This window comes from Lontra canadensis, unplaced genomic scaffold, assembly GCF_010015895.1.
Source record: "Lontra canadensis isolate GAN:19392208 unplaced genomic scaffold, GSC_riverotter_1.0 scaffold88, whole genome shotgun sequence".
NCBI lineage: Eukaryota > Metazoa > Chordata > Mammalia > Carnivora > Mustelidae > Lontra > Lontra canadensis.
In genome coordinates, this window is record NW_022631082.1 from 6,585,964 (window position 1) to 6,598,392 (window position 12,429).

General features: G+C 56.2%; 2 protein-coding genes across 5 annotated transcripts in view; one reads left to right on the forward strand and one right to left on the reverse strand.

Moving 5' to 3' along the window:
• Positions 1-3,765: 3,765 nt before the first annotated feature.
• Positions 3,766-7,513, forward strand: BEST2 (bestrophin 2). The gene is made up of 9 exons (XM_032883503.1): positions 3,766-3,917; positions 4,026-4,120; positions 4,815-5,048; positions 5,143-5,297; positions 5,644-5,721; positions 5,900-6,052; positions 6,139-6,219; positions 6,415-6,569; positions 7,038-7,513. Exons 1-9 carry the CDS (start codon positions 3,766-3,768, stop codon positions 7,459-7,461), a joined length of 1,527 nt encoding a protein of 508 aa, XP_032739394.1. The 3' UTR covers positions 7,462-7,513.
• A 1,741-nt stretch (positions 7,514-9,254) lies between these two features.
• The window catches only part of HOOK2 (hook microtubule tethering protein 2), an 11,353-nt gene continuing 8,178 nt past the window's right edge, over positions 9,255-12,429 (reverse strand). For all 4 annotated transcript variants that reach the window (XM_032884129.1, XM_032884127.1, XM_032884130.1 and 1 more), the window contains 5 exons: positions 10,432-10,514; positions 10,248-10,351; positions 9,941-10,051; positions 9,801-9,872; positions 9,255-9,713 (listed from right to left, as the gene is read on the reverse strand). In XM_032884129.1, the coding sequence (XP_032740020.1) occupies positions 9,564-9,713; positions 9,801-9,872; positions 9,941-10,051; positions 10,248-10,351; positions 10,432-10,514 (520 nt within the window). In that variant the 3' untranslated portion in view covers positions 9,255-9,563. The remainder of the gene's footprint in view (positions 9,714-9,800; positions 9,873-9,940; positions 10,052-10,247; positions 10,352-10,431; positions 10,515-12,429) is intronic.

Below are 12,429 nucleotides of genomic sequence, written 5' to 3' on the forward strand. Positions count from 1 at the left end.
TGTGGATGTTGATGTAGAGGGGTTAGGGGTCAGCACCTTTAGGTACAGTTGCACAGGGTGTACACTGCACAAAGATGGCACATCTAGAGGCACCAAGTCACACCAGAGATCTAAGAGAGGTGTATGTTTATTATGGTAACTTTGGAAGGAGGGTATCTTCTTTTTAAGAGAGTGTTTTTTTCTAACTCAGTGGGTAGCAGTGTCCCTGCTGAGCCTATAAAATCTGTAGTAGAAGGGGAGCATCTGCCTGCTTCCTTTGAGGTTCAGAGCGTGGGAACTGGGAGGCCCCTTGGCCAGCCCTAGGCTGGTAGGGAACGGATTAGGCAGCAGCGGGCCCAGCACTGCCTGCTGTTTGGTTTAGGAATTAGTGGGCACCCTGGGCAGAGGTTGGGCCTGCCAGACTGAGGATTAACAGTCTCCGCCCCATGATTCCTGTTCCCATGGGATGGCATCAGCTCTTCCCAACACAGGGCTGCAACAGGGGGCTAATTAGGAGGCAGGATGGAAGAGGACTCAGGTCAGGTGGGCCCCTGAAGTCCTATCTGCCTAGAGAGCAGCCTCACTGGGTGATAGGCAGCATGCTTCCTGAAGTTTGAACTCCTGTCCTTTTATCCCTAAAATGGAAACATAAAGTGTGGCCATTCAGAACCATGGCAAAATTGGCCAGACCTTGGAAGGGTTTAGCACACCAGCTTGGAAGGCATTTAGTGGGCTCCCTTACCCCTTCACTTCTCCCCCCTGCCACTGCCTGGACAGCCAGTGTCATCCCCACTTGAGAGACCCAAGACTAGGGCATTTGCAAGTTCCAAGCCAGAGCTGGTTCGAGGGGACAGAAAGAGGATGCCTGAGGACATGCATGAGTCAGGAAGTGGTGTTCAGGCTGCACACGGGTGTGCCAGGGTGTGCGTGTCAGGGGAACCCAGCCCCGAGCCTAGACGTGTCTCCCCCCCCCCCAACCACCACCACCATTCCACTGGGTGTGTGCAGGCAGGCGTGGACAGGTTGGGGTGGCCCTTGTAAACAAATACATGGTGCAACCTGTGACAGACCCCAGGCTCTGAGCCAAACTGCCTGAGTTCAAAAACCAGCTGTGCCTCAACCCGTGTCATCTGGGCCTCAGTTTCCCTACCTGGATAGTCGGAATAACAAAAGCACCGGTTTCGTAGGTCCACTTGTAAGGACTCCGTGAGATGAAGTAAGCAGCGCCAGGCTCCACCAGGCACAGAGCCGCCAAGGAGTGTTTGTTATTCTTCGCTGTAACAATTATTCCTCATGTGAACTAGCCCGGGCAGCCCGGGCAACCTGCCCCAGGACCAGCGGGGGTCCAGCAATCAGAAGTGTGTGAGGACATATGTGAGTTGGGGGAGGACGGCTGAGCACAGAGTGGGGGCTAGCTATAGTGTGTGTAGGGATGCAGCCTAGGAAGTGGGGGCCCCTGTCTCACAAACCGAGACCATCCTTGAAGCCCATGCCCTCCCCCGGTCCTGAAGTGAGCCGCGCCACTCCCTCGCCCCCTTTTATGGGCTGTCCGGCAGCTGGACAGCGGAGATTTGGGTCTGAGGGTGGCCAGCCCGGGCCAGTTCCTAATTACCCCGGGGCAGGGCAGACATCTGCCAGGCTGGGAACACGGTGTCCTGGCTGGCAGGGCTGCAGGGCGGGGCTGCAGCAGGCCTCCTAATGCACACGGGAAACATGAGGGGCTTCAAAGGTGTCCCTCTTGGGGTTGGAGCTCTTAGCCTCCGTACCTTCCACACCGGGTTATGAGTTTGATGTTGGGGATAAGGGAGCTATTGTGTCAGGCGGGGGGGGGGGTCCCCCTTTGTAGGGGTTTCTGTGAAGGGGGAGCATCTGCCTGCATCCACACCAAATTAGGGGACAAGATTGTGTGTTCATGGCAGTACTGAGAGTATCTGAGAACTGAGGTGTGTGTATGGGTGTGGGTGCTTGGCACACTGCGGTGAGGGAGCAGTGAGGGGAATGGCTTATTACTGATTGTGCAGATACAGATGAGTTTCATGGGGGGTCGGCATGAACCCATCTGGTTAGAAGGGTCTGTGGCTCTGTAGGGGAGGGGTCTCTGTTGTAGGAGTGTGTTTGGGACCCTGCTCTGACCCCAGGACCATGTGCCACTGTGTTGAGGGCAAGTGTGCCTGCATCTGGTGTGTGACCACAGCTCAGAGTTTGTGCAGGAGAGATCGGGAGTAAATATATGGTCCCATATGACGCTGTATGATTGTGTGCGTGAAGGCATTCTGGGGTCTGTGCTTAGCGGTTATGTGACCTTGCATATCTTTGTTCCCATGGTGTGATCATGAGGGAATGCGGGGTCCCGGGTCCTGAGTGGCTGGAGTCCCATATGGATGGATACCTGAGAGCCGAGAGCCTGATGGGTTAGGGTCCATATGCCCATATTCAAATGTTGGGGGTGGGTAGAGCTACCCGTGTCTTGTGTGACTTCGTAAGTCTTTGTGACAGTGTAGATTGCCCTCTGCATTACCACAGTTGTGGGACGTTGTGTTAAAAGAAGCTCAATTTGTGTCTGGGTCTACGGTGTGTCTTTGTATGTGCATCCTTGTGGAGTGACACACCCTCAGTCAGCAGTGTGTGTGTGTCTCTGGAGCTGGGAAAGAGACAGTCACTGCCCCCTCCCCCAGCTTAGGTCCAAGATCCCAGAGCCAGTGACTAACTAGGACAGAGACAGGGAGGAGCGAGGGAGGACAGGGTGGATTGCTCCCCCTGCCCCAGGTAGCAAACTGGCAGGACTTCTCCAAACAAACTTCTGAGGCTGCAGCCAGGGGGGGGGCGGGCCAGGGAGGGGCTGCCCACGCCCACTCCCCAGCCCCCTCCCCCCAGGGTCTGGCCTCAGCCCCACCTAACACTGAAGTCACCCGCCCATTCTGTCCCAGGCCCGGTTTGTCTCTGCACCCTGCACCAGGTGAGAAGGGCCCAGGCCTGGGGGAACAGGATCCTGAGGAGAGACGGGTCCTTAGGCAGGAATCCATCAAACTCCTCAGGGTGGGGACTTAAGGGCTCTGAAGGCTGGAGGGGAATGGACAGATGAAAGGTCCAGGTGGGTCCATGAGAAGGGGGAAGGGACAGAACCTGGGCAGTTAAGCTGGGGGAATTGTGTAGGGGAGAGACCAGCCAGAGGAGAGGACCTGGAGGATAGAGCCTGGAGAACTGGAGGCTTGGGGACTGGGTTTCCAAGGGCTTCAGAAGGGCGTGCAGGGGTGGAGGATGGGCTGAGACTGGGAGCTGTAGAGGTGAGGTGGGGGACCAGCTGAGATGGGACCTGTAGAAGGGGATCTAGGCTGGGGAAGAGCTGGAGTCCTATGACTCTAGAAACTGAGGCGCTGGGGACTCGGGAGTGGGGAAGGCTGTAGCTGGAGCCCAGGAAAGGGGGCTGGGATAGCATAGAGGGCTACTGGGGCTGATTCTGGGACCCAAGGGTCTTGGGGGTGGAGGGAGAGGACCTGGAGAGGTAGACGCCAGACGCTGGGGCCAGGAACCCTGGGAAGAGGGAGGCCAGTCAGAGGGGATTTGGGAAGGATTGGGGGGCTAGGGCCGGACTGAGCACGCTTGGGAGGAGACCGGAACCTGGGCTCGGGATGTGGCCGAGGAGACCACGGTGTGGGAGGGGACACCAAGCTGAGTTGGCCCGCACCTCTCCGCCCCTGTCCGCAGCCCGGGGGGCGCGTTCCTCCGCCCACAGGCTGGGGTCCACTTCAGCCCCCTCTCCTTCGGCGCAACCGGCCCGGCGCTGCGATGACCGTCACATACACAGCCCGTGTGGCCAATGCGCGCTTTGGAGGATTCTCGCAGCTGCTGCTGCTGTGGCGCGGGAGCATCTACAAACTTCTGTGGCGCGAGCTCGTTTGCTTCCTCGGACTATACATGGCGCTGAGTGCCGCCTATCGGTGAGGCGGCCCTGGGCTGGGGGGCGCCGGCCAGGGAGCCTAGGGAAGGGACCTTGGGTGTGTCCCGGAGGGAGGCTCTCCTGTGACCCCCTGCCCCCTCCCTCGCAGTTTCGTGCTGACAGAAGAGCAGAAGCGTTACTTCGAGAAGCTCGTCATCTACTGTGACCAGTATGCCAGTCTCATCCCTGTCTCTTTCGTGCTGGGTGCGTTCGCTCCAGAGTTCCCCAGAAACCCATTTCCAGGCCTTTTGGAGACCCCATTCCTCAAAAGACTACCCCCTCAAATCCAACCCCAACAGACCCATATTTCTACATCTTTCATGCCAGGTGTGGCCCCAATTACAGAGACCTTGGATGTCACCTGGTTACAGTAAGCCATGAGAGCTCCGTGTCACCCATACATAGGCTTATCCTTGGCCATCTCAGGGTCTCCCCCCTGTGTCTGCATGAGACTCCTAATGGCTCGCTACATGTCGGGCCCCAGGGACCCCTCCAGTGACCCCATATGACTCCATCCTCTCAAGGGCAGCCGGGAGGACATTTCTCTTGACAAGTCAGTGACTTCACGTGACCCCAGCCTCCAGTTTCAGATCCCCATGCTCCCAACCCTGGGTGACAACCTGTCTTTGTAGGCCCTGTGTCTCCATCTCCATACTGAGATCCCAATCCCACATCCCAGGTGACAATCAAATAGCCAGGGTGACCCAGCCTGCTCTAGCCTCTCTGACCAGAGGGCTGCCCCCTTCCCCGATTCCCAGCCCAGGTGGCCCCGAGAGGTGAGTGGGTGACAAGCGTTCCCGGGTATCTCTGATTGCAGATCGTATATCATCCCTCTTGCCACGACCTGGCCCTAGGATCCCCACTTAGCCCCCCCGCCCCATTGCCGGCTGTCCCGCAGGTTTCTACGTGACGCTGGTGGTGCACCGCTGGTGGAACCAGTACCTATGCATGCCGCTGCCCGACGCGCTCATGTGCGTGGTGGCAGGCACAGTGCACGGACGCGACGAGCGGGGCCGCCTCTACAGGCGCACGCTCATGCGCTACGCCGGGCTCTCGGCTGTGCTAATCCTGCGCTCAGTCAGCACCGCGGTGTTCAAGCGCTTCCCCACCGTCGACCACGTAGTGGAGGCGGGTGAGGCTCCGCCCTGAAGCCGGGAGGGGGGCGGGGCTGAGGACAGGGGACTGGGCGAGTAACCTCCCACCCACCCCGATTTCACCCCCTCCAGGATTTATGACCCGGGAGGAGCGGAAGAAGTTCGAGAACCTGAACTCGTCCTACAACAAGTATTGGGTGCCCTGCGTCTGGTTCTCCAACCTGGCTGCTCAGGCCCGGCGCGAGGGCCGCATCCGCGACAACAGCGCCCTTAAACTGCTGCTCGAGGTGGGCCCGCTGGGAGGTCATTCATACAAAATTCCAGGGAAATTACACCTCCCCGGAATTGTGTCAGATGGTGGCCTGCCACGCGCCTCCCACGAGGCAGATTCCCAACACCATTACCCAGCAGCCCCCAGGTGCACACTTATCTCTAGGGGGGCCAACTCCCAGGCACATAGTACCCCTACCCCAGATGTACACGCCCCACTAAGTACTCTGCCTGGAGACCCAGAAGCGCACGCCCACATCCCACCAGGTAACCACTCACCTGCAGCCCAAGTACCTACTCACACCTGATCCCCTTGTGTGCGCTCGCAATTCAGGCCCTCTCGTGACTTGTATCTGCACCCAGGAGCTGACTGTGTTTCGGGGCAAGTGTGGAATGCTCTTTCACTACGACTGGATCAGCGTACCCCTTGTCTATACCCAGGTAACCCTGCCATGCCTCCGTTTAAATCGGGCATCAGACGCTCTGACGCATTGGTCTCAAGGAAAGACTGAGGGCCAGCTAAGACCCCGTATCAGTGATACCCCATCCTAGTCCTCAGCTCTCCAAGACCTCCTGAGACTGGGAGAACCCTGACCTGGTGACCCACCCCGCCCCCCAGGTGGTGACCATAGCTGTGTACAGCTACTTCCTGGCCTGCCTCATCGGTCGCCAGTTCCTGGACCCAGCTCAGGGCTATGAAGGCCACAACCTGGACCTGTGCGTGCCCATCTTCACCCTGCTGCAGTTCTTTTTCTATGCGGGCTGGCTCAAGGTGGGTGGGGCGCAGAGGTAGGGCCCCCCAGGATGGGATAGGCACGGGTTCACAGGGCTCTACCAGACTATTTCCTCCCCCTTCAGGTAGCCGAGCAGCTCATCAATCCCTTTGGAGAAGACGACGATGACTTTGAGACCAACTTTCTGATCGACCGCAACTTCCAGGTGAGACTCGGTTGTGACCATCCGGGGCTCCCAAACCAGCCTTGGCCCCACCACCCGCCTAGACTTGCCCAGGCTTGGACCCTGAACCATCCTTCTTTCTTTGGTCACCATACTCCTAACCCATCCTGAGGGATCCACCCCGTGGTGCCCGCGCTGTGCCAGGCTCCACCCAGCCCCTCATGCCCACGCCTGCAGGTGTCAATGCTGGCCGTGGACGAGATGTATGATGACCTGGCCATGCTGGAGAAGGATTTGTACTGGGACGCGACTGAGGCTCGCGCCCCCTACACCGCAGCCACGGCGTTCCTGCTGCAGCAGCCCTCCTTCCAGGGCTCCACCTTCGATATCACGTGAGCCAGCGGGATGTGCACGCCCATCGGTGGGGCCTCCTGTAGGAGGGGCTGGCCCTGAGGGGATTATCCAACCGAAGGGGCTATAGGACACCAGGATGGGGCCAATTTGGAGATTCCGGGCTAAGACCTAAAATCTGTGAGGACTAGAATGGGGGCTAGGGATCCGGGTCAAGGTCTGGGACGGCCACTGATTGGGGGCAGACCTAAGCGCTAAGACCTATGAGGATTGGACGGACGGCCAGAGGCAGTGCCGGAGACGCGGCCGTCACAACTGAAGCTTGAAGGGCTAAGTTTGAGCTTAGCCAAACCCAGAGGATGAAAGCAGGCTCTCGGGAGAAGGACCAAGGTCTTTTGAGATAAGTGGGACAAAGGTGTGGGTGGAACCAGGAGGACCAGCTTGTCTCGGTCTCTGTCAGTCAAGGAGAGCAGCGAGGTCGCAACGCTGCACCACTGTCCGTCCAACAGGTTGGCTAAAGAGGACATGCAGTTCCAGCGGCTGGACGGTGCGGACGGACCGCTGGGCGAGGCGCACGGCGACTTTTTGCAGCGCCTCCTGCCGGTAGGCGCAGGCATGGCCGCGGCAGGCCTGCTCGGCCGGCGCCTGTCCCTAATGCGCCGCAAGAACAGCTGCGTGTCTGAGACGTCCACAGCCGCCAGCTGCGCGTGCGCAGGTGCCCCTGACGGCGCGGCCCCGGAGTGCGGTTGCTGGGACCCGCTGCTCGACGCCGGCCTGCGGGAGCCAGAGCCAGAGCTCCCCGTCGGCCCCGAGATGCCCGTCCCGGGGCCCACGCCCGAGCCCTTCACAACCGTGCCTATGCCCGCACCGCGGGGACCGGCTCCTCCCTGGCTGCCCAGCCCCATTGGCGAGGAGGAGGAGAGTCTCGCCTGAGGCCCTCAGGCCTAGGATCCCCAAGGACAGGGACACAAACCCCGACAGGGCACGCAGGCAGCAGTTCGGATCTGCGTAAGCCGCGTGTGGACTCTACCTGCCCTATTTTGACCGGTTCCCGCCTCCTGCGCACAGTCCTTCACGTCTGGCACTGGGGCTTGGAGCGCCTCCTGTGGGCCAGGCACTGGGCTAAGGGTGAAGGATTCGTCCAGCTTCTTTGAACAGCCGGTCCTTCCCACGAGCTCTACTGCCCTCCCTCCACCGCCTGAGAGGACCCATCAATGTGCCTTGCCTTTATTTTTTCCTTAAAATGGGAGATGTGAGTGCCTACCTCATTGAGTTATGGGGATAAAATAACGACTTTAGAGTGTCGATCCATTATAGGTGCTCAATAAAATGTTAGTGGTTTTTACACAAACATCATTAGCCTGACTTTTCCTGCCAGGAATTAGGCTAAGTAAGATTTGAGAATTCTTCCAGATTCTTTGATCACACGCTGCCTCCTTCTTCCCAAACTCTGCACTCTGAAATGACCCCATCAGTGTCCATGGCTTTACTCATTCATTACTGTACCAGCCGGTCCCCAGACCACAGCCTCCTCCTGTCAGTCTTGTTTTATGATTCTGCAAGTGACTTCTCTGCCCCAAGTCCCTGCATTCTCTGATACCCCTTCAGTGCTCCCAGTCTTAATTCAATCATATGGTGAATTCACATGTCCAACCAGGACCCCTCTCCAGATTCCAGACTGGGAGAGCCACCTGTCTGCTTGGTATCTCCATACGGCACCTTGAACAGAACATGCTCCCCAAACCAGCTCCCTCTTGGCTCCCAAATCTTCCCCAACCTATCTGTTGGCTTTGTCCTTCTGGGTGATAGACCCAAATCTGGGAATCCTCTCCAACTCTTTCTCTTACCCCCTCCATGTCCACCTAACAGCAAATCCTATCAGCTCCGTCTTCAAACTGTAACCAGAATCCAACCATTTCCCGTTCCTCTAGGGCCCACATCTTAGAGCCCCCAATGTCACCCACGCACTGCGACCAGGAACCACTGCCCTTGTCTCCCAGCTCCGGCCCTAGCCACCCCCAGTCTGTTTCTTCTACAGTAGCCAAAGAGAGCCCATAAACACCTAAGTCAGGTACTGTCCCTCCCTTCCTTAGGACCTACGTGATTCCCATGTCCCTTGGAATAAAAGTATTCCCTGCAGTTCACAATCTCCCTGCCCTCATTTCTCTCCCCTCCTCCTCACTCACTCCACACTGGGCTCCTCACTGTCCCTCTAACCACGAAGCAAAGCCTCATCGCAGGGCCTCAGGCATATCCTGCTTCCACTGCTTGGAACATTCTTTCCCAGATACCTACAAACTCACCCCACCCCCCACCTCCTTCAGGTCTCTGCTTAAATTATGTCACTTCCTTGGTGAGGCTGCTTCTGCTGGCCTTTTACTTAAAATCACCCCATCCCAAATGGACGTCCCATATTCCCATCACTTCTGACTGCTTTCTTTTTCTCTGTAGCACTTCTCACATCAAACTTTTATTTTGTTTATTGTCTGTTCCCCTTCATGAGAAACAATAGCTTCATAAGGCAGGAATTTTTGTCTGAAGCTTCTTCAAAAAAACGACCACACACCCATACAGTTACACAGACACAACGTGGTTCTCACCTCCCAGTGGGTGCTGTCAGTCACTCATGCTTTAGTAAGAACACAAGCCAGGCCTTTCAAAAAGCAATGCTCTGAGTCCCTGGCCTGTTTTCTCTCCCTCCCCTCAGCGCCCAGAGTTCAGCGAGGGCAGATTGAAAATCTTTATTGTTTTTCTTCTCAAATATAAAAATCACTCTCTCCCCTGGCATCTCATTAACCCCAGGTTGAAAATCAAGGATAAGAATCACATAGCTAAAAAGAACAGGCCCTCCCCTACCTCCAGCTTTATCCCAAACTCTTGTCCCATCTCAGAGAACAGAGGGCAGAAGTCATGACCTTAAGGCTCTCAGGCCGCTGACTGAGGCCTTCCTGATGCTGGGCCCCAGGTGAGCTGGGAGGAATCCAAGGCGGATTGAGCCCCAGCTGGCTGGGCAGGTGGCAGGATACCAAGGTCCATCAGTGCTTGTCAGTGGGGCGCGTGTTCAGGGATGCTAGGCGTCCCAGGGGCCCCCGGCGAGTGTTGGTGGCCAGGCGCTGCTGGGCCAGGAATGACTGGGCGTGGGCGGGTGCCCGCTCCTCCCCAGCTCGCTGCTGCAGAGCCATGCCCTGGAGGGAGGAAGAGCGGGGACGGTTGGGGTCAAGTTGAGCCCCACAGCACATCCCAGAACCCTTACTACAGAGACACGCACTCACCATATTATACCAGGCACTGATGAGCAACTTTTCTTCCTGCTCCCGCTGACTTCGACTCTTCTCAAAGTCCATCTGCCAAAGAGGGAACAATCAGGGGCCTGGATATGCTGCGGACAGCGAGAAGTGACGAGGACACCCACCTCCAGGTGCCGGATGCGGACGTCCCGCTCCCGGAGCTTTGTCCTCAGGGTGTGAAGTTCTGGGGGTGCCCCCCCCGATGGTCGCTGTTTGGGTTCCAGGGTGTGCATGACCTAGGGTTTGGGAAAGACACAGGCAGGGTGACCTTGGCCTTGCAGGGCCTTGGACTCCTTGGGCTGCATTAAGCATGGTGCAGAAGTCTGTGATACGATGGCGGTACGGCAGGTGCAGAAGTGGGAGGCAGAGAGGTGAACACTAGTGGGAGGCACAGGTTGGTGGGAGGCCCGTGGAGCACCCCAGGGTGCTCACCGTGCGCACCCTGTCCACATAGCAGCGGTAGCGCTCTTCCATGGCCCGCAGGTCCGCATCCTTCTTCTGCAGGCTATGCTGCAGCTCCTCGATACGCCGGGCTGCTGTGGGAACAAGGGGACCCCTCAGCTCCCCACCTAGCTCAGGGCCCTCCTGCCCCACCCAGCTGCTGCGTGCCACTCACTGCCGCTGTCAGCAGGCGGTTCCAACTCCTCAATGTATTCTCGCTTCCTCTGCAGCTCCAGATCCGCTTCATGCAGCTTCTGCCTGTGCACAGAGGATGGGCAGCAGCAGGCTGACCGCTGGGCCCCCTTCCCTTTCTCCCACTGACGGCCACAGCCTTCCCCACCGGCCACCATGCATCTGCCTGGCTGCAGAGACCTGGGTGCCATCCCCCCCAAGACAAGCGCTGCGCCTAGGTCCCATCATCTCCTAAGCCATCGGAGCCACAACCGTCCACGCCCCTCAACAGGTGGCCCCTGTGCCAGCCCCCTGTGCGTCCACTCCTCTCCATTCCCCAGCCCACATGCTGGCCCAGCCACCGTCACCCCGTTCCAGCCTCTTCTACGTTCAACCTCAGTGCCTTTCTCCACCCAGCAGCCAGGGATCTTTCTAGCAGGCAAATTTCTTCTAACAAAAAGAAACTGCAAGGTGTAAAACTTTATAGTTCTGCCACCTGCGGCAAAACCCCAAAGATCTAAGAACACTCCTTGTAGGTGAGATTATTATCGTGCGCTGGATATGGAGCTCGGTCTAACACCTAACCGTGAAACTTGGGCTATGTCTACTAAGATTATAAAGGCATGTGCCCTCTAGGTCCCCAATTCCACTTTGTCAACATAGCTGCACAGAAGCAAAATGAAGCATATATGAGGTTTTACTTTGTGGCACTGTTTGAAATTGCAAATACCTAGATAGAATGACTTTTTTAAAGATTTTATTTATTTACTTGAGAGAAAGAGTGAGCAAAAGAGACCACAGCCAGGGGAGGGGCAGAGGGAGAGGGAGGAAGCAGACTCCTTGGTGAGCAGGGAGTCGATGTGGGACTGGATCCCAGAACCCTGGGATCATGACCTGCGCTGAAGGCAGAGGCTTAACCAACTAAGCCACCCAGGCACCGGAAAGAATGACATATACGTTATGACATTCACAAAAAGATGTTACAGGCCAGCCCTCCTGGATTGGAATTTCACAGGAGAATTAAGCCCTGATGTTTCCATATATCCATCCTCTGTAAGGAAATAACTTTTGTCTGCACTCTGGGTTGGTACTAGCTACAATCTATCCTTGGCAGAAGTCAAGCAAATCATTTTCTGTAAGGCCTAATTTCCCCATGGAACCCTAGTCAACAAGAGCTACTGTATTTATTGAAACAAAACAAAACAACAACAACAACAACAACAACAACTATTCATATGGCAAAATTTCCCAGCCATCTTTTTTTTTTTTTTTTAAAGATTTTATTTATTTGACAGACAGAGATCACAAGTAGGCAGAGAAGCAGGCAGAGAGAGAGGAGGAAGCAGGCTCCCTGCTGAGCAGAGAGCCCGATGCAGGGCTCGATCCCAGGCCTCTGGGATCATGACCTGAGCGGAAAGCAGAGGCTTTAACCCACTGAGCCACTCAGGCGCCCCTCCCAGCCATCTTCTTAAGTAAGAGAAGCAAAGGGCAGACTAGCAGATATCAAGTTACTTTACATGTAGGTAACTGAGAAATCAGGATAAAAATTTATATTCATACTCATTTACATTTGCTTAAAAAATTTCATGAGAAAAAAATCTCATGAGATTTTTATTTATTTATTTACTTTTTAAGATTTTATTTGAGGCACCTGTGTGGCTTGGATGGCAATCGTCTGCCTTCATTTTGGGGCATGATCCCCAGGTGCTGGGATCGAGTCCCACATCAGATTCCCTGATCAGCAGGGAATCTGCTTCTCCCTCTCCCTCTGCCTCTCCCCCTGCTTCTGTGTGCTCTCTCTCTCTCTCTCTCTCTCTCAAATGAATAAATATTTTTTTTTGGCTCAGGTCATGATCCCAGGGTCCTGGGATCAAGTCCCATATCCGGCTCCTTGCTCAGCAGGGAGTCTGCTTCTCCCTTTGCCCCTGACCCTTCCTCTTCCATGTTCACTCTTTCTTGCTCTCTCGGTCAAATAAATAAAATCTTTAAAAAAAAAAAAAAA

Coding starts and splice junctions, on each gene's coding strand:
- BEST2 (XM_032883503.1), top strand. CDS start 3,766: ATGACCGTCACATACACAGCCCGTGTGGCCAATGCGCGCTTTGGAGGA. Junction 5,049..5,142: donor CGACCACGTAGTGGAGGCGG/GTGAGGCTCCGC, acceptor CACCCCCTCCAG/GATTTATGACCCGGGAGGAG. Junction 6,570..7,037: donor GGCTCCACCTTCGATATCAC/GTGAGCCAGCGG, acceptor TCCGTCCAACAG/GTTGGCTAAAGAGGACATGC.